The sequence below is a fragment of the Schistocerca serialis genome, chromosome 2 (assembly GCF_023864345.2).
Source record: "Schistocerca serialis cubense isolate TAMUIC-IGC-003099 chromosome 2, iqSchSeri2.2, whole genome shotgun sequence".
Classification (NCBI taxonomy): domain Eukaryota; kingdom Metazoa; phylum Arthropoda; class Insecta; order Orthoptera; family Acrididae; genus Schistocerca; species Schistocerca serialis.
The window spans coordinates 225,549,937-225,574,670 of NC_064639.1; the positions used below are offsets into that span (position 1 = coordinate 225,549,937).

At 45.9% G+C, this 24,734-nt stretch overlaps 1 protein-coding gene across 1 annotated transcript in view; it reads left to right on the forward strand.

The window, feature by feature from the left end:
• The window catches only part of LOC126455492 (UDP-glucosyltransferase 2-like), an 88,695-nt gene that overhangs the window by 12,767 nt on the left and 51,194 nt on the right, over nucleotides 1–24,734 (forward strand). The window contains exon 2 of the mRNA XM_050091243.1: nucleotides 6,001–6,170. Coding sequence (XP_049947200.1) covers nucleotides 6,001–6,170 — 170 coding nt within the window. The remainder of the gene's footprint in view (nucleotides 1–6,000; nucleotides 6,171–24,734) is intronic.

Genomic DNA, 24,734 nt, shown 5'->3' on the forward strand with positions numbered 1-24,734 from the left:
GACTGGGTCAACACAACGAATCAGCTATAGTTGAACATCTCGAGGACTCTGACCGATCTGTTAATTTCCATGTGCTAGCTCGACAGTCGTTTATGCAGGTGCCAAAAACTGGAGACACTATTGGAATAATTAAACGCCCTAATAGCATTTACGGGGAGGATGGGTACGAGTTAATGACGGCCTGGCTGCTAGCTATCCCAATCCATCGGGCCGCGTGTGTTCGCCTGCTAGTAGCTCCACATCGGGCGGGCACAACACCATCACCAAGCGGCCGTAAGAGAACTGCCGCGCAGCATCTTTAGATTAGATTGGATTAGTACTTGTTCCATAGATTATGAATACGGCACTTCGTAATGAGGTGGAACGTGTCAGATTAATAAAAGATGTCTATACAAGATATTACATTACACAAAATATTACACGACACTCAATATTTATTTATTTACTTTTTTTTGGTGGGGGTTGGGGCAATTACCCACTTACTATATCCAAAAATTCATCTAATGGGTAGAAGGAGTCGCCATTAAGAAATTCTTTTAATTTCCTTTTCAATGCTATATGGCTATCTGTCAGACATTTAAAGCTGTTAGGTAAGTGACCAAAGACTTTTGTGGCAGCATAATTTACCTCCTTCTGAGCCAAAGTCAGATTTAACCTTGAGTAGTGAAGATCATCCTTTCTCCTAGTGTTGTAGCCATGTACACTGCTATTACTTTTGAATTCGTTTCGATTGTTAATAATAAATTTCATTAATATATATATATATATATATATATATATATATATATATATATATATATATACACTCCTGGAAATTGAAATAAGAACACCGTGAATTCATTGTCCCAGGAAGGGGAAACTTTATTGACACATTCCTGGGGTCAGATACATCACATGATCACACTGACAGAACCACAGGCACATAGACACAGGCAACAGAGCATGCACAATGTCGGCACTAGTACAGTGTATATCCACCTTTCGCAGCAACGCAGGCTGCTATTCTCCCATGGAGACGATCGTAGAGGTGCTGGATGTAGTCCTGTGGAACGGCTTGCCATGCCATTTCCACCTGGCGCCTCAGTTGGACCAGCGTTCGTGCTGGACGTGCAGACCGCGTGAGACGACGCTTCATCCAGTCCCAAACATGCTCAATGGGGGACAGATCCGGAGATCTTGCTGGCCAGGGTAGTTGACTTACACCTTCTAGAGCACGTTGGGTGGCACGGGATACATGCGGACGTGCATTGTCCTGTTGGAACAGCAAGTTCCCTTGCCGGTCTAGGAATGGTAGAACGATGGGTTCGATGGCGGTTTGGATGTACCGTGCACTATTCAGTGTCCCCTCGACGATCACCAGTGGTGTACGGCCAGTGTAGGAGATCGCTCCCCACACCATGATGCCGGGTGTTGGCCCTGTGTGCCTTGGTCGTATGCAGTCCTGATTGTGGCGTTCACCTGCACGGCGCCAAACACGCATACGACCATCATTGGCACCAAGGCAGAAGCGACTCTCATCGCTGAAGACAACACGTCTCCATTTGTCCCCCCATTCACGCCTGTCGCGAAACCACTGGAGGCGGGCTGCACGATGTTGGGGCGTGAGCGGAAGACGGCCTAACGGTGTGCGGGACCGTAGCCCAGCTTCATGGAGACGGTTGCGAATGGTCCTCGCCGATACCCCAGGAGCAACAGTGTCCCTAATTTGCTGGGAAGTGGCGGTGCGGTCCCCTACGGCACTGCGTAGGATCCTACGGTCTTGGCGTGCATCCGTGCGTCGCTGCGGTCCGGTCCCAGGTCGACGGGCACGTGCACCTTCCGCCGACCACTGGCGACAACATCGATGTACTGTGGAGACCTCACGCCCCACGTGTTGAGCAATTCGGCGGTACGTCCACCCGGCCTCCCGCATGCCCACTATACGCCCTCGCTCAAAGTCCGTCAACTGCACATACGGTTCACGTCCACGCTGTCGCGGCATGCTACCAGTGTTAAAGACTGCGATGGAGCTCCGTATGCCACGGCAAACTGGCTGACACTGACGGCGGCGGTGCACAAATGCTGCGCAGCTAGCGCCATTCGACGGCCAACACCGCGGTTCCTGGTGTGTCCGCTGTGCTGTGCGTGTGATCATTTCTTGTACAGCCCTCTCGCAGTGTCCGGAGCAAGTATGGTGGGTCTGACACACCGGTGTCAATGTGTTCTTTTTTCCATTTCCAGGAGTGTATATATATATATATATATATATATATATATATATTGTGAGGCTACAGTGATCTTGGATGAGCTCCAGCGATTATTCTGATTACACGCTTTTGTGCAATGAACACTCTTTTACTCAATGATGAGTTACCCCAGAATATGATGCCATACGAAAGCAGTGTGTTTTTTACAGTTCAACCCCTTATCAATGCATACACCTAGAAATTGTGAATATTCTACCTTAACTACCGATTTCTGATCGAAGTCTATATTTAGTAATGGTGTCTCACTGCAGGAAAACATTACCCTTGGATACAAGCAACCAGTCACCAGGCAGAGTAACACAGGCAGTAGCCTACCACGCAGCCACCAATCAGTAGCAAACTTTACTTAGAACTGTCCAGTGGTATCGCAGAATATGGCTTCTGTAGCCACCTTACAACAGAAATAAGACACTAAATAGTGTTTCATAATGACACAGCCTGATACCGTAAATGTTTCTATTCATATTGGCACTGCCCGTGGAAGCTTACGAACTTCTACTAACATTACAGCATTGTTCTGAACTATCCATCTATGTTCTCCGTCAACGTGAGTGGTTGCTCTCAGACAGCAGGTGGAAGCACTAGGAGGGGAGGGTATATAAAGCGTGTCGGAGGACATGGAAAACAGAGCAGCCGTTGACGCAATGTGCAAACGGAGCAGTTTATCTGACATTCAAACGGGCATGATCATTCCGAAACGCCGCAGTGGTAAAAGTGTACCGTCCTGGTAAAATTGCGGAATTCGAAACTGGGGCCGAGGAAATTGTGCTTTATGGGCCATAGATGACACGAGTGAAAGACGGCTTCGGAGATGTGTACGAGCTAATGGATGTGCATCTGTTGAGCAATTGACCGCCCTGACGAACCAAGGGGCTATCAACAGTGTCTCCTCAACAACCGTTCAGCGACCGTTGCTACGTATGAGCCTCTGCAGCAGGCGGTCTGGTTCATGCATCTCGATGACTCCTGTTCATTGGCGATGAAGGCTGAAATTTCCACGCTAATAACGAAAATAGACGTCCAGTGAGTGACGAAAGGTAGCCTCTGCAGATGAATCATGTTTTATGCTCCATCTGACTCAACACAAACACCCTGCAACAATCGACGGAAGGATCCAGACTCGGAGAAGGAGCGTTGTGGTCTGAGAAATGTTTTCGTGGCATTCCCTGGGTGATCTTGTCATTCTGGAAGGCACACTGTACCAACCCAAGTGTGCATCTATCCTTGGGACCACGTCCATCACTGAATGCAGTTTGGTTTCCCTCGGCACGATGGCCTCTACCAGTAGGGCAATGCAACGTGTCACATAGCTCGCGGTGTACGAGGATTTTACTCACATGACCACCAAACCTCCGGATGGAAACCCAATCGAGAATCTGTGGGGCCATCTCGATCCAGATGTTCGCACCATGGATCCTCAGCCCAGAAATATAACGCAGCTGTCCACAACACTGGATGATGATGATGTTTGGTTTGTTGGGCGCTCAACTGCGCGATTATCAGCGCCCATACAAATTCCCAACCTTTGCTCAGTCCAAACTCGCCACTTTAAGGAATGATGATGAAATGATGAGAACAACACAAACACCCAGTCATCTTGAGGCAGGTGAAAATCCATGACCCCGACGGGAATCGATCCCGGGACCCCGAGGTCGGGAAGCGAGAACGCGACCGCATGACCACGAGCTGTGGACCCACGGCATTGGAGTCGACAAGGCTCAACATCCCCGTCGGTACGTTCCAGTACCTCACTGACTCTCTTCCTTCTCGTCTCACAGCGGTGCATGCTACAAACGGTCTTCATTCAGGCTTTGACAGGTGGTCACATTAATGTCACTGAATAGTGCAGAAGTCTGTTCTAATGTTTGGAGTCACAATAGTGCAATTGTTTGTACCATTTGAGAAGGACCTAATGGTCTCTGAATTGTTCCTTACAGTGGCGTATTCTTGTACTATGGTGTGTTATATCCACTGTAACACCCCACCCGTCACTTAGCTGGTTTTGGCGTGTGTTCACTCCAATTAATTGACTAACAGATCAACAAAGAGTGCAAAAACTGCCGCAATATCGGATAACGCAAAAAAGTAATATGGCCCTGTGACTCCTGATTGAACTGCAGTGGCAGTGTTGACATTAATTTATTCAGAATTGATCACTTTTAATTAAAAAGGGGTGCACATTGATGTTATATTCAGCTATTGAACACCAGATGCAAATGTTGAACCTAAAATTAATTAAGAAAGTGACTTGGAATTTCAACTACTTGATTGAAAACAGATGCAGTCGATTAGCACAAATTTATTTTAACTCCCGACCTTCAATCATCACATTACAGGACTCTCCTATCAGGCAGTGGTAATAAATTGCGTTTGCGTGGAGTAAAGCGCGATAACTCAAAAGTAATTCCTATAGACTGACCCAGGCGTAATGCAAAGTGCGAGAAGAACTCTACAATACACGGCCCATGAAACCCTCGTGGAAACTTTGCTGACATGATCCAACAAATTAATCAGTGGCTGGAGACGGAGCGATATCACCGAATTCAGCGTGGCGGAGCGGCGTCGTTGTGCAGACGTCGGCCGATGCGTGGTGCTGCAAGGCTGCGCACATCTATTCACTCCTAGCTATCTTGCTCAGTATATAGCTGAACCAAAACTTCCTATCTCCAAGCTCAAGCGTTCTATTTGCTAGGTCCTAAACAGCAGAGATGCTCACTCTTTCCCAGGCAAGCTGAGTAAAGAATGCCACGTCCGCACTCTAGGCAAGCTTTGAACGGAAGACCTCTACTGAGACTTCTGCCAGTCCGCTCTTCGCCTCGGTTTCCCCTCCAGCAAAATCACTTACGCCAATTGCAGCACAAGTCGCGTTAATTATGCGTCGCTTCCCAGCGCCGACCAATGCCTGGTCTGGGAAGTGAACAAACTCCCACAAAATTTCCCTTCCTCTCAACGTGTTCTATTTAGCTCCCTCCAGGCCACCCATCAAGGTTAGCATCTGCACAAACACCAAGTTTTCCGGAATTCTGACTCCCAGGAGAGTACTTCAAATTCCTCGGTCCTACGTTCCCATCGGAGGCCGGCGTATTTCATTCTGTCGCTCTTCACCTGATTTACTTCAGACTCAGCAGACCGTGAATTCAGCGTGAAGTTGCTATAGTCACGAACACGCATATTTTGACCTCTGTTGACCTCTCCACCGTAGCTTTGCGCGGCTTTCTCTCATGTTTCACAGAAAACGATACAACGGTCATTTATCAACAGGCGTACAAGTTCTCCGTCTGTTTCCCGGTACACCAGCACGGAGTCGGGGTCAACCACCCACTCACTGTCATTCATCTTAAGGTGGCTGGAGGCCGTGCACCGTTACCACTTTCTCAGAGCTTGAGCCGCCCTAAGCTGCCTATTGTCGCTTCCCTTAGCCGCTCCCCCGGCCGCCCACGATCAACTCTAAATATTTCCCTGGGATAAACTAGCGTCCAGTAAATCGACTCGTTTCCACAAAGTTCTCATGTCGTGTGAATTACTTTAAAACCATCACCCGACATTAATTATTCCACTACGTCCATACTATACCCTCTACAAAATGCATTGTGCCTTGTCAGTCATTTTGTTCAGCCCTACTGTTCGCTCAACTTGAGTTAGGTGATCTTTAATGACTTCATGTAAGGGGTATAGTTCTTGCCATCTTACACCACAAGTGTCTAATATGCAAATATTACAGTTCACATGTAGCCCTCTTGACGACTTGTTTCAGAAACAGTACTTCTGGTGCTCACCATGCTGGCTAGCGGCTGCCTGGCCTACAACATACTGGTGTTGGCTCCAGCACCGTCCTACAGCCACCAGCAGCCGTTCCGATACCTCACAAAAGCTCTACTGCGGAGGGGCCACCGGGTCACGTTCTTCACAGGAAACCCACTCAACGTAAGTGTTAACGGACTCTTTACACCTTTAATGATAAAGAAAATATATCCACAAAATATGTCGGGATTTCTTTTGACCATGTGTGAATTAATTATCCTAATTTCGTCTTTGATTGAGCCTTCAAATGTATATGCTACTCTTTAAAATAATAGTCTTCTCACTACTTTTCCTTGTGAGCCGCAAATTTTAAAAGTTTCTCTTTTTTTCGTTGTGAAATACTGTGAACTTGTTAACAGTTTCTTTTTCATCACATGTATTTTCCTACTTCTTTCTTACTTAATTTCTAAAACCTGTCTAGTATTGAACAGGATAGTTACACTATCGGAAAGATGCTACACTCTCAAGACTGTGTTCAGCGGAAACATGGCGTAATATGAGCGTACTCAGACGTTGTTGTCTTAGTGACTCATTTTTCACAGCCATCGGCGATCGATACTGTTCAGGAGGCCTATCTGTTGGCCTTCTGTTTTGACTTAGGAAGCAGTAATTGTGCTGATTTTGGAGGTAAACAGTGTTTGCATTATTCGTTCTAGGGTAAAAACCATGCTCCACCGACGAGTAAGCTTCAGCCACCTGATTGGGGTCGCATTGTGGCCTGCGGGAAGCTGGATGGACGTATTGATGGATTACTGCACATGTAACAATGCATCGGTGGTGTGTCACTGTATTCCGTGGAACGTTCCCACACCTGTAGAACAGATTCTGGATGTCCACATAGGACAGATGCATTGTACGACCAATGGTGGCCGACCGAACAACAGTCAAGGACGAAGTCTGGTCATGTAGTGAACCTGCTAGTTCATCAGGAAGCATCGGGAACTGTCAGCTTGCAGCAAAACTAAAATCAGGCTGATACCATGACACCGCCAATGATGTTTACTATGGTGTCGTGAAAGAGTTGATTGTGGCTCCATTGTCTTCAGTGATGAGAGTAGGTTCTGTCTATAAGCGAGTGACGGACGTGAACATGTATGGGGTAGACCTGGTGAGCTGCCTATTCCACACAGCACTCACGCACGACAACGGGTCCCATTCCAGACTTCAGGGCGTAGAGAGCCATCAATTAAAACTCTCGGACAGATTTGGTGTTTCTGCAGGGCAAACTAACCAGTGCCCGCTATATTGCACTGTCTGTGATCCCCCCGTCGTTACCATTTCTTCGGCAGGAAGGTGGTGTGCTTTTACAGCGGGACAGTGCACATCGACATATAGTTTCTGCGAGATAACATGGTCTTCCTGGTGTAGAACAACTGCTCTGGCCAGCAAGATCTCCAGATCTCTGGCTAATTGAACACGTATGAAACGCGATGAAACGGGAACTTACTCGTTCAACAGGGCCTGTAGGAACCACTGCCGAATTGCAACAGAGGTCGCAGGATGCTTATAAGTGTCCATTGTCGGGAGCCGTCCGGCACCTTTGTGATCGTTTGCATGCGAGGATACACCCTGCCCCCAGAGGGCGGTACATTGTGTACTGATGCGACTGTTAGTGAACTCTTTACTGTGACATGTGCGTTTTATTTGGTCTAAATTTATCATACATTCCTAGAACGATGAACTGCGTGTCATCTCACTTGCCAATGAAATGACTTTTTTCTTGAGAGTGTTGCATTTTTTCCGGCAGTGTAGCAGATATATATCAAATATGAGCGCAGGCGTGTATCAGCCAATGACAGAGTTACGATAATTTATTGTATTGTTCAATACAGATACATCCACAGTCTTCCACTTTGGCAATTAAGCTAATGAGCTGTTTCGTCTTCGCATTTGCAATTTTTTTCTGATTCTATCAATGTTTCTGTCTCTTCGTGATACATATCTTTACGTCTGTACACTGGACTCGTATTCGGGAGGACAGAGATGCAGCATCCAGATTTATCGTACTTTGATTTGCAGTACGATTTTGGCACATATAATATGCTCGAACGTTATGAAGTACCTAAAAGAAAACGCTCCATTGACTCATAACCAGCACTGATTCAGAAAACATCGTTCTTGTGAGACACATCTGGCTATTTATTCGCACAAAGTAATGACAGCTACCAACAGATCTTAACCTAATTCCATATTTCTAGATTTACAGAGGGATTTTAGTACCGTTCCTTACAAGTAGCTTCTTTTCAAATTGTGAGCGTCTGGCTTCGTAATTACAGTCCTTGGTAATTAACGGGAAGTCATGTGGTGAAAACGAAATAATATCTGGGGTTTCCCTTGGGAGTGTTATAGGCGCTCCGCTGTTCTTAATCTATACAAACGACTTAAGAGACAGTTTCAGCAGCCCTCTTAGATTCTTTGCAGATCTTAGCGTCTAGTGAAGACATTAAAACATCAAAACTAATTGCAAAGTTATTTAGACAAAATATCTGTATGGCAGAAAAGTGGCTATTGACCCTGAACTAAAAAAGATGTGAGGTTCTCCATGTGCCTACCAAAAATATCCGTTAAATTTAGGTTACACAATAAATAACACTAATTTAAAATTTGTAGATTCAACCAAATACCTAACGATTACAATTGCAAACGCCTTAAAGTGAAACTATCACATAAAATTTGTTGTAGGGAATGCGAACCGAGGTTGTGTTTTATTGGCGGAACACGTTGGGGATGCAACAAATTTACTAAAGAGACTGCCTACACAGCGCTTTTCCCCTCTTCTGGAGTATTTCTGCGCTGTATGGGATCCTTACCCAATAGGGCTGACAAAGGACACTGAAAAACTTCAAAGAAGGGGAGTTCGTTTTGTATTACCGCGAAATAGAGGAGAGAATGTCACAAATATGAAAAGCGAGTTGGGGTAGCATTCATTAAAATACAAGTGTTCTTCGTTGCGGCAAAATCTTTTCGTCTTCTCACGAAATGCGGGAACATTTCGTTTGACTGCCACCTACATAGAGAGAAGTGACCAACGTAAGAAAATAAGAGAAATCAGAGGTCGCACTGGAATATTTAGGTGCTTGTTTTCGAGAGTGGAGAAAAATATTCTGAAAGGGTTTCTGTGAACTCTCTGGCATATACGTAAGCGTGAATTGTAGAGTAATTATGTAGTTATAGTTATACTCCAATGCGTCACTGAGCTCATGCTCCTACGATAATGAGTACGTCGTCAACGGATGTTTAAACGTTAATTTTCCTTCTTTTTCCTTTCAGTATGCCAAAGATTTAGGGAGAGTGTGGGGGAGGGCGATCTCAGAACTGTAACGTCCGTCCGGAGATGATCCCAAATATTCTCTATGAATTTCAGGCCGGAAGATATTACGGACTTCTCTACATGATTACTCTGTTGCTACTGAAGCAAATGCTGACATTTGTGATCGAGCTTGGGCGTCATACTGAAAAATTGCACTCTGTTGCACCAGCGTAAGAGAGCATCATGGACGTCATCTGTACAGTACTGCAGTCACAGTTGTACATGTAGTTACAAGAGGGACTGTGAGAAGCAGCAAAATGGTTCAAATGGCTCTGAGCACTATGGGACTCAACATCTTAGGTCATAAGTCCCCTAGAACTTAGAACTACTTAAACCTAACTAACCTAAGGACATCACACACACCCATGCCCGAGGCAGGATTCGAACCTGCGACCGTAGCAGTCCCGCGGAGAAGCAGCATCCTCTTCATCCTGCCCCTCCAAAAAATGTTCAAATGTGTGTGAAATCTTATGGGACTTAACTGCTAAGGTCATCAGTCCCCTAAGCTTACACACTTTCTCTTTTGTCTTCAGTCTACTGACTGGTTTGATGCGGCCCGCCACGAATTCCTTTCCTGTGCTAACCTCTTCATTTCAGAGTAGCACTTGCAGCCTACGTCCTCAATTATTTGCTTGACGTATTCCAATCTCTGTCTTCCTCTACAGTTTTTGCCCTCTACAGCTCCCTCTAGTACCATGGAAGTCATTCCCTCATGTCTTAGCAGATGTCCTATCATCCTGTCCCTTTTCCTTATCAGTGTTTTCCACATATTCCTTTCCTCTCCGATTCTGCGTAGAACCTCCTCATTCCTTGCCTTATCAGTCCACCTAATTTTCAACATGCGTCTATAGCACCACATCTCAAATGCTTCGATTCTCTTCGGTTCCGGTTTTCCCAGAGTCCATGTTTCACTACCATACAATGCTGTACTCCAGACGTACATCCTCAGAAATTTCTTCCTAAAATTAAGGCCGGTATTTGATATTAGTAGACTTCTCTTGGCCAGAAATGCCTTTTTTGCCATAGCGAATCTGCTTTTGATGTCCTCCTTGCTCCGTCCGTCATTGGTTATTTCACTGCCTAGGTAGCAGAATTCCTTAACTTCATTGACTTCGTGACCATCAATCCTGATGTTAAGTTTCTCGCTGTTCTTATTTCTATTACTTCTCATTACCTTCGTATTTCTCCGATTTACTCTCAAACCATACTGTGTACTCATTAGACTGTTCATTCCGTTCAGCAGATCATTTAATTCTTCTTCACTTTCACTCAGGATAGCAATGTCATCCGCGAATCGTATCATTGATATCCTTTCACCTTGTATTTTAATTCCACTTCTGAACCTTTCTTTTATTTCCATCATTGCTTCCTCGGTGTACAGATTGAAGAGTAGGGGCGAAAGGCTACAGCCTTGTCTTACACCCTTCTTAATACGAGCACTTCGTTCTTGATCGTCCACTCTTATTGTTCCCTCTTGGTTGTTGTACATATTGTATATGACCCGTCTCTCCCTATAGCTTACCCCTAATTTTTTCAGAATCTCGAACAGCTTGCACCATTTTATATTGTCGAACGCTTTTACCAGGTCGACAAATCCTATGAAAGTGTCTTGATTTTTCTTTAGCCTTGCTTCCATTATTAGCCGTCACGTCAGAATTGCCTCTCTCGTCCCTTTACTTTTCCTAAACCCAAACTGATCGTTACCTAGCGCTTTCTCAATTTTCTTTTCCACTCTTCTGTATATTATTCTTGTAAGCATGAGCTGTTAAGCTGATTGTGCGATAATTCTCGCACTTGTCAGCTCTTGCCGTCTTCGGAATTGTGTGGATGATGCTTTTCCGAAAGTCAGATGGTATATCGCCAGACTCATATATTCTACACACCAACGTGAATAGTCGTTTTGTTGCCACTTCCCCCAATGATTTTAGAAATTCTGATGGAATGTTATCTATCCCTTCTGCCTTATTTGACCGTAAGTCCTCCAAAGCTCTTTTAAATTCCGAGTCTAATACTGGATCCCTTATCTCTTCTAAATCGACTCCTGTTTCTTCTTCTATCACATCAAACAAATCTTCACCCTCATAGAGGCTTTCAATGTATTCTTTCCACCTATCTGCTCTCTCCTCTGCATTTAACAGTGGAATTCCCGTTGCACTCTTAATGTTACCACCGTTGCTTTTAATGTCACCAAAGGTTGTTTTGACTTTCCTGTATCCTGAGTCTGTCCTTCCGACAATCATATCTTTTTCGACGTCTTCACATTTTTCCTGCAGCCATTTCGTCTTAGCTTCCCTGTACTTCCTATTTATTTTATTCCTCAGCGATTTGTATTTCTGTATTCCTGATTTTCCCGGAACATGTTTGTACTTCCTCCTTTCATCAATCAACTGAAGTATTTCTTCTGTTACCCATGGTTTCTTCACAGTTACCTTTTCTGTGCCTATGTTTTCCTTTCCAAATTCTGTGATTACCCTTTTTAGAGATGTCCATTCCTCTTCAACTGTACTGCCTACTGTGCTATTCCTTACTGCTGTATCTATAGCGTTAGAGAACTTCAAACGTATCTCGTCATTCCTTAGTACTTCCGTATCCCACTTCTTTGCGTATTGATTCTTCCTGACTAATGTCTTTAACTTCAGCCTACTCTTCATCACTACTATATTGTGATCTGAGTCTATATCTGCTCCTGGGTACGCCTTACAATCCAGTATCTGAAATCGGAATCTCTGTCTGACCATGATGTAATCTAATTGAAATCTTCCCGTATCTCCCGGCCTTTTCCAAGTATACCTCCTCCTCTTGAGATTCTTGAACAGGGTATTCGCTATTACTAGCTGAAACTTGTTACAGAACTCAATTAGTCTTTCTCCTCTTTCATTCCTTGTCCCAAGCCCATATTCCCCTGTAACCTTTTCTTCTACTCCTTCCCCTACAACTGCATTCCAGTCGCACATGACTATTAGATTTTCGTCCCCCTTTACATACTGCATTACCCTTTCAGTATCCTCATACACTTTCTCTATCTGTTCATTTTCAGCTTGCGACGTCGGCATGTATACCTGAACTATCGTTGTCGGTGTTGGTCTGCTGTCGATTCTGATTAGAACAACCTGGTCACTGAACTGTTCACAGTAACACACCCTCTGCTCTACCTTCCTATTCATAACGAATCCTACACCTGTTATACCATTTTCTGCTGCTGTTGATATTACCCGATACTCATCTGACCAGAAATCCTTGTCTTCCTTCCACTTCATTCACTGACCTCTACTATATCTGGATTGAGCCTTTGCATTTCCCTTTTCAGATTTTCTAGTTTCCCTACCACGTTAGAGCTTCTGACATTCCACGCCCCGACACTACGTAACCTAAATTATCCTAAGGACAAACACTAATATCCATGCCCGAGGAAGGACTCGAACCTCCGCCGGGACCAGCTTCCTGCCCCTTCGATCTCCCCGCTTCCACGTACTGCTTAATCCGCAGGTATTCGATTCAATGGTTGTTTAATGTTGTGCTTGCTAAATCACAACAAATCTGTCTCAACCCAAGCTAAACCGAGAATTTGTGGAGAGAGATGGGTGCCTGACAATAGAGTGCTTGTGTCGTACAAGGTAAATACATGAAGAACATTGTAATGAAGGTAACAAAACGCTTATTTTTACGATACAGTCGGTGTTCTGCGTATCGTCTTCAGTCCTTTAAGGCCGGTACGATAGTCCACAGGAGAAGATAAACTTCCCCCTGCAAATGTTACCTCACTTGAATAGGCAAGGGAAGTGTGTGACATCAAAAGCACAGAACTGCACAAAAATGTGCTTCGAATATCAATCGCTCATCCCAAAAACAGTGGTGTGGTCCACTCGCATACAAAACTGCACTTTTCATCAGGAGAGACATTTAATCGATCTCCTGTTCAATATCTAAGAGATGAGTTTTGGTAGTCTGAAGAAACATATTATCAATATAACTGGACCAAAAACACATGACTTTTGCTAGTCAACACAGTCTACTATTGAGTTGCAATTTGATTTACTTCGGATGCATTTATGGTGCCTCATAAGTCTGCTATAGGAGCTGAAGCCAGGGTGCAGTGTTCTCCAATATGTTCTCTTCAGTATCCTGTAGTATACTGATTCTCGACGTTTTGAGCAGGATGGTTCGTACTGACTTCCACTTGAACGTTCTTGTCGCTCTGGCAGTGAAAGCCTGGTAGTGCTGGATTTGCCAACTTCAGGTACAAGCTCTTCGTATCTTCATGCACTTTTGCGTCGTCTCGATTGTATATAACATATTTGTGAATTCCATAACATATACTCCTATTACGTTTCTTATTAGCAGGTCGCAATATTGCATCTAACATTTTGACAACATTCAAGAGTTTAATTTGCCTCCTGATACCGCTAAACTCTCTTTTCACTCTAAACCACAAGCGAACACTCAAACAAACAGTCTCCTACAGCAGCCATGCAACGCACACAAGTAAAGTACCTGCTAGTTCAGATAGAGTATGGCTCCGTCAAATAGCGCACTATGCATGGGACTGGTTCGTAACACTATTTCTGGGATGAGCGATTTATATTCTGAGTACATTTTAGTAAGGTTCTTAGAGTTCGAGCTTAGGCACTTCCATAGTGATACTGCAGTTCATGTGGGGGACGCAGTTGCACCTTAACGAATCGGAAAAGAAATTTGTGTTTTGTAAGTTTTACTAACATAAGTAGTTGGTCCCGACGCAGTGATAAGCGAGGCGGCAGTTCTAGATCAGATATTGTTGTCTCACATGGAAAGATACCGTACACGACACGGATATTTAGACTTAGGCAAACAACGTTCACAACGCAGTGAGCTCACAACGATCAGTGATCTACAATTCATACTCAATATTGTTCATACACTACTGGCCATTAAAAATGCTACAGCCGGCCGGATTTGGCCGAGCGGTTCTAGGCGCTACAGTCTGGGACCGAGCGACCGCTACGGTCGCAGGTTCGAATCCTGCCTCGGGCATGGATGTGTGTGATGTCCTTAGGTTAGTTACATTTAAGTAGTTCTAAGTTCTAGGGGACTGATGACCTGAGATGCCATAAAAATAAATAAATAAATAAATAAATAAAAAATGCTACACCAAGAAGAAATGCAGATGATAAACGGGTATTCATTGGACAAATATATTATACTAGAACTGACATGTGATTACATTTTCACGCAATTAGAGTGATAGATCCAGAGAAATCAGAACCCAGAACAACCACCTCTGGCCGTAATAAAGGCCTTGATACGCCTGGGCATTGAGTCAACAGAGCTTGGATGACGTGTACAGGTACAGCTGCCCATGCAGCTTCAACACGATACCACAGTTCATCAGTAGTAGTGACTGGTGTATTGTGACGAGCCAGTTGCTCGGCCACCATTGACTAGACGTTTTCAACTGGTGAGAGATCTGGAGAATGTACTGGCCAGGGCTGCAGTCGAACATTTTCTGTATCCGGAAAGGCACCCGGAAAGGCACGTACAAGACCTGCAATATGCGGTCGTGCCTTATCCTGCTGAAATGAACGGTTTCGCAGGGATCGAATGAAGGGTAGAACCACGGGTCGTACTGCAACACATCTGAAATGTAACGTCCACTGTTCAAGTCAATGCGAACAAGAGGTGACCGAGACGTGTAACCAATGGCACCCCATACCATCACGCCGGGCCGTTTGATACGCCAGTAGGGCGGTGACGATTACACGCTTCCAATGTGCGTTCACCGCGATGTCGCCAAACACGGATGCGACCATCATGATGCTGTAAACAGAACCTGGATTCACCCGAAAAAATGACGTTTTGCCATTCGTGCACCCAGGTTTCTCGTTGAGTACACCATCGCAGGCGCTCCCGTCTGTGATGCAGCGTCAAGGGTAACAGCAGCCATGGTCTCCGAGCTGATAGTGCATGCTGCTGCAAACGTCGTCCAACTATTCGTGCAGATGATTGTTGTCTTGCAAACGTCCCCCATCTGTTGACTCAGGGATCGAGACGTGGCTGAACGATCCGTTTCAGCCAAGCGGACAAGATGCCTGTCATCCCGACTGCTGGTGATACGAGGCCGTTGGGATCCAGCACGGCGTTCCGTATTACCCCACTGAACCCACCGATTCCATATTCTGCTAACGGTCATTGGATCTCGACCAACGCGAGCAGCAATGTCGCGATACGATAAACCGCAATTGAGATAGGCTACAATCCGACCTTTATCAAAGTCGGAAACGTGATGGTACGCATTTCTCCTCCTTACACGAGGCATCACAACAACGTTTCACCAGGCAACGCCGGTCAACTGCTGTTTGTGTATGAGAAATCGGTTGGAAACTTTCCTCATGTCAGCACGTTGTAGATGTGGCCACCGGCGCCAACCTTGTGTGAATGTTCTGAAAAGCTAATCATTTGCATATCATAGCATCTTCTTCCTGTCGGTTAAATTTCGCGTCTGTAGCACGTCATATTCGTGGTGTAGCAATTTTAATGGCCAGTAGTGTACATGTTCCGCTAGTACATTTTTATACAATAGTATCTGTACCCGACGACGCGGTGCTGTGGCTCAGTCTGCTTAAGTGGAAAGGAAAGCAAATACAAAACACTGGCTCCTAATATGAACGGGAATGTGATATACGTTCTAATTTCCTCCTCCCTGCCTCTGCCGATCTTCCCGTTCCCATCTGTTAGTCTATCTCCTCTTTCCGTCTCTCTATCCATCACCTCCTCCCCTTCTCTCTGTCCATCTTCTCCTCCCCCTTCATTTTCCATCTTTTTCTGCCCCCTTCCTCTGGCCATCTTCTCCTGTCCATTTCCTCCTACGCTCTCTCCACCTCCTTTTCCTCCACGCTCTGACATCGAGCCTTGTTTGTTGTTATTCCAAGTTCAGATTCTGTAGTATTATTCTGTCATAAGCCGACAAGCCATAAACACAACACCCCGTTTTCTTTGGACACCGTCTATGAAGAACAAAACAGCACATTGCTGTGTATACAATTTACGTTTAAAAATATATATGAAAATGAAATGAAGTCCCATACTTCTTGACAGAGCCTAGGGGAACGATGCGGGAGACCCGCAATGCCGTAACAGACAAGGTCCTAATGGAGGTGGTTTGCCGTTTCCTTGTTCTGACCGTAACGGGGATCAATGCTGATGATGAACAACGGCGCAACAACACCCAGTCATCAAGAGGCAGGTGAAAATCCCTGACCCCAACGGGAATCGAACTCGGGGACCCCGTGCTCGGGAAGCGAGAACGCTACCGCGAGACCACGAGCTGCGGACAAAAACATACATAATGAGAAAAAAATTTTATGGGAGAAAAATTTATATAAGGGGGTTAAATGCTCCAAACTGCACATTTTTACAGTGGAGCAATTTCTTTTTCGCAGTTGATTTTGCCAGATTCTTTTATTTTCTATTTTAGGTAGGTTGGCTGTTTCTGTCTAAGTTTTTTGTGCATTAATTTGAATGGAGTCAGGCAAGAACATTTCGAGATTTTTGCATACAACTTTTTCTATTATATGTACACAAATTTGAAAGTTTTTAGCAAAAATTTCGTAATCTTCTTGACCTACTGATTTCAAAAAGTACTTGACTGCTATTTTACACGTTATTCTAATAAACATTTGGACGAATGTGGGCTACATATGTATAATATTACAATAGAGAAAAGTTCACTTCACATTTATGTTTCTTTAATATTCTGTATTTGTCCTAACGTAAAATTTCAAGTCAATCGACCGACTACTTTTCTAGTTCTGTGAGCACAAATATACTTTGCCTCAGGCTATATACACTCCTGGAAATGGAAAAAAGATCCCATTGACACCGGTGTGTCAGACCCACCATACTTGCTCCGGACACTGCGAGAGGGCTGTACAAGCAATGATCACACGCACGGCACAGCGGACACACCAGGAACTGCGGTGTTGGCCGTCGAATGGCGCTAGCTGCGCAGCATTTGTGCACCGCCGCCGTCAGTGTCAGCCAGTTTGCCGTGGCATACGGAGCTCCATCGCAGTCTTTAACACTGGTAGCATGCCGCGACAGCGTGGATGTGAACCGTATGTGCAGTTGACGGACTTTGAGCGAGGGCGTATAGTGGGCATGCGGGAGGCCGGGTGGACGTACCGCCGAATTGCTCAACACGTGGGGCGTGAGGTCTCCACAGTACATCGATGTCGTCGCCAGTGGTCGGCGGAAGGTGCACGTGCCCGTCGACCTGGGACCGGACCGCAGCGACGCACGGATGCACGCCAAGACCGTAGGCTCCTACGCAGTGCCGTAGGGGAGCGCACCGCCACTTCCCAGCAAATTAGGGACACTGTTGCTCCTGGGGTATCGGCGAGGACCATTCGCAACCGTCTCCATGAAGCTGGGCTACGGTCCCGCACACCGTTAGGCCGTCTTCCGCTCACGCCCCAACATCGTGCAGCCCGCCTCCAGTGGTGTCGCGACAGGCGTGAATGGAGGGACGAATGGAGACGTGTCGTCTTCAGCGATGAGAGTCGCTTCTGCCTTGGTGCCAATGATGGTCGTATGCGTGTTTGGCGCCGTGCAGGTGAGCGCCACAATCAGGACTGCATACGACCGAGGCACACAGGGCCAACACCCGGCATCATGGTGTGGGGAGCGATCTCCTACACTGGCCGTACACCACTGGTGATCGTCGAGGGGACACTGAATAGTGCACGGTACATCCAAACCGTCATCGAACCCATCGTTCTACCATTCCTAGACCGGCAAGGGAACTTGCTGTTCCAACAGGACAATGCACGTCCGCATGTATTCCGTGCCACCGAACGTGCTCTAGAAGGTGTAAGTCAACTACCCTGGCCAGCAAGATCTCCGGATCTGTCCCCCATTCAGCATGTTTAGGACTGGATGAAGCGTCGTCTCACGCGGTCTGCACGTCCAGCACGAACGCTGGTCCAACTGAGGCGCCAGGTGGAAATGGCATGGCAAGCCGTTCCACAGGACTACATCCAGCATCTCTACGATCGTCTCCATGGGAGAATAGCAGCCTGCATTGCTGCGAAAGGTAGATATACACTGTACTAGTGCCGACATTGTGCATGCTCTGTTGCCTGTGTCTATGTGCCTGTGGTTCTGTCAGTGTGATCATGTGATGTATCTGACCCCAGGAATGTGTCAATGAAGTTTCCCCTTCCTGGGACAATGAATTCACGGTGTTCTTATTTCAATTTCCAGGAGTGTATATTAAGAATATCACTAAAAACTCTGCTGCTCACTAATTAGTCCGGATCGCTCGCATACTAGTTTCATTACGCAGCCACACATCTGCCGGCATGGCACTCCGATACAGACTGCCAAAACGGATCTATTTCTGTTCGTGACAATCCAACAACGGACAAAGGTAATCGGCCGTTAATACATTTTCTTATTTCACAAAAGTCATACTGATAGTACTTTAATAAGTAATAGGGACGTTAAATAAGAAATCCAACACATTTTATTCTGAAGGCATGTTGGTTTTATTCAGCATTCCTATAGACCATATTATTCCCCACTTTTTTGGCTAGAAAACCACGTTTTCAACATGATTTCTGTTCAGTGTGAGGGCCTTAATGCCACCTTACTGGCAGGGCCTGTGTACCTGAATGGTGCCACTCTACTGGTCGATGACGGAGCCAACGTCTTGCTGCATCGATAGCCTGCCTATCATCAGAGTACGCGAAAGAACTTGCCCCCCTTCTAACAGCCGTGTACCGCAAGTCTCTAGAGGAACGTAAGGTTCCAAATGATTGGAAAAGAGCACAGGTAGTCCCAGTCTTCAAGAAGGGTCGTCGAGCAGATGCGCAAAACTATAGACCTATATCTCTGACGTCGATCTGTTGTAGAATATTATAACATGTTTTTTGGTCGCGTATCATGTCGTTTTTGGAAACCCATAATCTACTCTGTAGGAATCAACATGAATTCCGGAAACAGCGATCGTGTGAGACCCAACTCGCTTTATTTGTTCATGAGACCCAGAAAATATTAGATACAGGCTCCCAGGTAGATGCTATTTTTCTTGACTTCCGGAAGGCGTTCGATACAGTTCCGCACTGTCGCCTGATAAGCAAAGTAAGAGCCTACGGAATATCAGACCAGCTGTGTGGCTGGATTGAAGAGTTTTTAGCAAACAGAACACAGCATGTTGTTATCAATCGAGAGACGTCTACAGACGTTAAAGTAACCTCTGGCGTGCCACAGGGGAGTGTTATGGGACCATTGCTTTTCACAATATATATAAATGACCTAGTAGATAGTGTCGGAAGTTCCATGCGGCTTTTCGCGGATGTTGCTGTAGTATACAGAGAAGTTGCAGCGTTAGAAAATTGTAGCGAAACACAGGAAGATCTGCAGCGGATAGGCACTTGGTGCAGGGAGTGGCAACTGACCCTTAACATAGACAAATGTAATGTATTGCGAATACATAGAAAGAAGGATCCTTTATTGTATAATTATATGATAGCGGAACCAACACTGATAGCAGTTACTTCTGTAAAATATCTGGGAGTATGCGTGCGGAACGATTTGAAGTGGAATGATCATATAAAATTAATGGTTGGTAAGGCGGGTACCATGTTGAGATTCATTGGAAGAGTCCTTAGAAAATGTAGCCCATCAACAAAGGAGGTGGCTTACAAAACACTCGTTCGACCTATACTTGCGTATTGCTCATCAGTGTGGGATCCGTACCATGTCGGGTTGACGGGGGAGATAGAGAAGATCCAAAGAAAAGCGGCGCGTTTAGTCACAGGGTTATTTGGTAAGCGTGATAGCGTAATGGAGATGTTTAGCAAACTCAAGTGTCAGACTCTACAAGAGAGGCGCTGTGCATCGCGGTGTAGCTTGCTCGCCAGGTTTCGAGAGGGTGCGTTTCTGGATGAGGTATCGAATATATTGCTTCCCCCCACTTATACCTCCAGAGGAGATCACGAATGTAAAATTAGATTCGAGCGCGCACGGAGGCTTTCAGACAGTCGTTCTTCCCGCGAACCATACGCGACTGGAACAGAAAAGGGAGGTAATGACCGTGGCACGTAAAGTGCCCTCCGCCACACACCGTTGGGTGGCTTGCGGAGTATAAATGTAGATGTAGATGTAGATCTACATACCGTTTCCTGCGGAGTGAATCCTTCCTTGTGCCAAACGTATGAAAATCGGTAGGTGCTGGAGCCGGACTGTAGGGTGGATGAGGAACAACACTCCAGTGAAGCTTTGTGAACTTCTCTCTGGTGCGGAGACTTCTGTGAGGCCTTGCCTGGTCATGGACAAGAACAAGTTCGTTTGCATTTTTGTGGCGACGAACATGCTTAAGTCCTTCCTTCGTTTCCTGAGGATAGCACAATACACTTCGGAGTTGCTCGTTGCCCTTTGGTTGAGGATATCAAACAGGATACCCCCTTTAGATGGTGGTGGTGGTGGTGGTGTGTTGGGGCTTATGGGCGCTTAACATCGAGGTCATCAGCGCCCTGACACACATTAAAAGGAACGAATGTGGACAGACCTCAGAAAACTAAAGCACACACTCAAAGAAAGCAGGAAAAGAAGGAAAATGCTACATAAGAAAGTAAAACCTAAGGAAAGAGGAAACATAGCAACAAGAATGTCACAGGAAATTGTTATTGGCTGGCCACTTACATAAAATATGGGCGAGCTTGTTACACAGTGAGCAAATTAAAATCCTCTCCCTAAAATCTTTGTAAAAACATTTGACAGGGCACAGAACTTTAAAACTTTAACCACATTCGTCCGAATGTTGCCTACAAGGGATGGCAGGTCCGCTGGCAAGTCAGCTGCGAGCCGCTGGTCAGAAAATAAAACACAATCCAATGAAACGTGGCGCACAGTGACCTGGATGCCGCAAGCACCACAAATTGGAGGGTCCTCTCGCCGGAGCAGGAAGCCGTGCGTCATAGAGCTGTGGCCTACTCGAAGCCGAGTGAGGAGAACCTCGTCCCGTCGATGGGGCTGAAAGGAAGTACACCACACACGCGTTGTGGGCTTGACTATACGGAGCTTGTTGTCAGTCATTTCCAGCCACTCATCCTCCCACCGACGCATGACCTGTGAGCTCAACAGCGAGTGAGTGCGTGCATTAGACTCCCAGTAGACAGCTGCCATGACGTTGCCGCCTGAAGATGTGACTTTCAACTTTTTCTTTGGAGGAGGGTTGGTGGGGCGCCACTCCATGGATTGTCGTTTTATTTCCGGTTCGCGGTGATGAACCCATGTTTCGTCGCCTGTGACGATGTCCGACAAAAAATTGTCACGATCAGCCTCGTAACGAGCATGAATTTCCACACAGATAATCCCTCGCTGCTCTTCAGGGTCTTCTGTCAGGCGGCAAGCAACCCCACAGACACGCTTTTCAATACCCCAACGTGGGCGCGTGTGTCAGTGTTACCACGAGAGGTCCAGTAGTGCAGCGGGATGTTTGTGATCAGTTGATCACCTCGACTGAGTGTGTCCACACGTTCCGACATCGCAGGAGCCGCGGCTGTGTGCGGCCGGCCAGCACGCGGGAGATCGGACATGTTTTGCGTGACATTCTTGAGATGATGACAGACGTCTCGCCCAAGACTCATCCTGCTTCTGTACACTGTCAATTCTCCATAGACATTCCGCAAGTCCCTACGATGTTCTGATTTTCCGCCAAATGAATGACAATGACAGCCCTATGCTTGTAAAGCCCCTCCGAGGCAGACGCCATTTTGAAGGCTACGTATAGCACCGGCACCTATCGGAACTTCATGAAACTATAGAGGCTGAAGGGATAATATTTCACGTTGTCCCACAACAAATTCCGCATTTTTCAACCAAAATTGCCTCAAAAACAAAAATGTGTTTCATTAAGTACTGAACGCCCTCGTACATCCTAATGAGTTCATTGAAGAGAAACGTTTTACACTCGCAGATTCTTATTGACGTCTTATTCAAATAATAAATGTACTGAAGCTACAGGTCTTGGCGCGCGCAAAAGTAGCCAATCGGGGCGTTGTATTCCGCGCTGTTTCCCCGTCAACCAAAAGCAGCTTACTGAATCGCAATGCCGTGTGAAAACAAACGTACACTCGGCAAGTTTTCTTGATAAGAAACAACAATCAATAGCTTTCTGCCTGGATGACTATAAAATAACCATGGCTCCAAGAACTGGAAATGTCACAGTGGTTGTATATACTTCAGATAGTGATCACAATATTGTGCATGATTTGCCTATTTACCGAGGTAGTGTCTGTAATCAATTCAACAATCTTCATTCCAGCGTTCACGTTCGTGCGTCCACAACAAATACTCGCCCACTGTCAAAAAGCTTTCTACGCACAGTAGTCGACGACATGATGATCTATCTACATGTCTGCAGAGAGCGCAGGGCGCAATTGGAATTGGGTCGAAAATAATTCCCTCTAGCCATTAACAACAAATATCGGTCTTCGATGTACACACGTCAGAAATACTTTTGCATCACCACGGTTCAAAAAATGGTTCAAATGGCTCTGCGCATTATGGGACTTAACTTCTGAGGTCATCAGTCCCCTAGAACTTAGAACTACTTAAACCTAACTAACCTACGGACATCACACACATCCATGCCCGAGGCAGGATTCGAACCTGCGACGGTTCCAGACTGAAGCGGCTAGAACCGCTCGGTCACTCCGGCCGCCCATTACCTCGGTTTCGAGAGTTACGGAACCTGTACAAAAAATTGGAATAGAGATCAACATAAACATCATTTCCGCCCTTTTTATTGCTCGTGAAAACCATACATTGCATGTTGTACCGCCATACAGCGAGACCTTCAGATTGCTGTACACACCGGTGGTACCTCTATTACTCAGTAGGAAGTCCTCTTGCATTGATGCAAGCCCGTATTCGTCGTAGCATACTTTCCACAAGTTCATCAAGGCACTGTTGGTCCAGATTGACCCATTCCTCAACGTCGATTCGGAGTATATCGCTCATTACGTTTGGTTGGCCACGTCGTCCATTAACAGCTCTTTTCAATCTATTCCAAGCATGTTCGATACGATTCATGTCTACAGAACATGCTGGCCACTCTAGCGAGCGATGTCGTTATCTTGAAGGAAGTCATTCACAAGATGTTCATGATGGGGGCGCGAACAGTCGTCCATGAAGACGAATGCCTCGCCGATATGCTGCCACACTATCTGTCGGAGGATGACATTCACACATAATGCCACACCAAAACAGAAGGGAACCAACATCTAGCTGCATTCGCTGGACTGTGTGTCTAAGGCGTTCAGCCTGGCCGGGTTGCCTGCAAACACGTCTCCGACGACTGTCTGGTTGAAGGCATACGCGACACTCATCGGTGAAGAGAGCGTGATGCCAATCCTGAGCGGTCGATTCGGCATGTTGTTGGGTCCATCTGTACTGCGCTGCCTGGTGTCGTGGTTGCAAAGATGGACCTCGTCAAGGACGTCGGCAGTGAAGTTGCGCGTCATGCAGCCTATTGCGCACAGTTTGAGTCGTAACATGACGTCCTGTGGCTGAACTAAAAGCATTATTCAACATGGTGGCTTAGCTGTCAGGGTTCCTCCGAGTCATAATCCGTAGGTAGCTGTCATCCACTGCAGTAGTAGCCCTTTGGCATGATGAGAGAGGCATGCTATCGACAGTTGTCTCTCTGTATCTCTTCCATATCCGAACATCGTTTTGCTTCACTCCGAGACGGCTGGAAACTTCCCTTGTTGAAAGCCCTTCCTGGCACAAAGTAACAACGCGGACGCGATCGAACTGCAGTATTGACAATCTAGGCATGGTTAAACTACAGACAACACGAGCTGTGTACCTCCTTCCTCGTGGAATGGCTGGTACTGATCGGCTGTCGAACCCCCTCCTTCTAACAGGCGCTGCTCATGCATGGTTGTCTACATCTTTGGGAACGTTTGGTGACATCTCTGAACAGTCAAAGGGACTGTGGCTGTGATACAATAACCACAGTCCACGTCTATCTTCAGGAGTTCTGGGAACCGGGATGATGCAAATCTTTTCTGATGTGTATACAGGGTGTTACAAAAAGGTACGGCCAAACTTTCAGGAAACATTCCTCACACGCAAAGAAAGAAAGAAAATATGTTATGTGGACATGTGTCCGGAAACGCTTACTTTCCATGTTAGAGCTCATTTTATTACTTCTCTTCAAATCACATTAATCATGGAATGGAAACACACAGCAACAGAACGTACCAGCGTGACTTCAAACGCTTTGTTACAGGAAATGTTCAAAATGTCCTCCATTAGCGAGGATACATGCATCCACACTCCGTCACATGGAATCCCTGATGCGCTGATGCAGCCCTGGAGAATGGCGTATT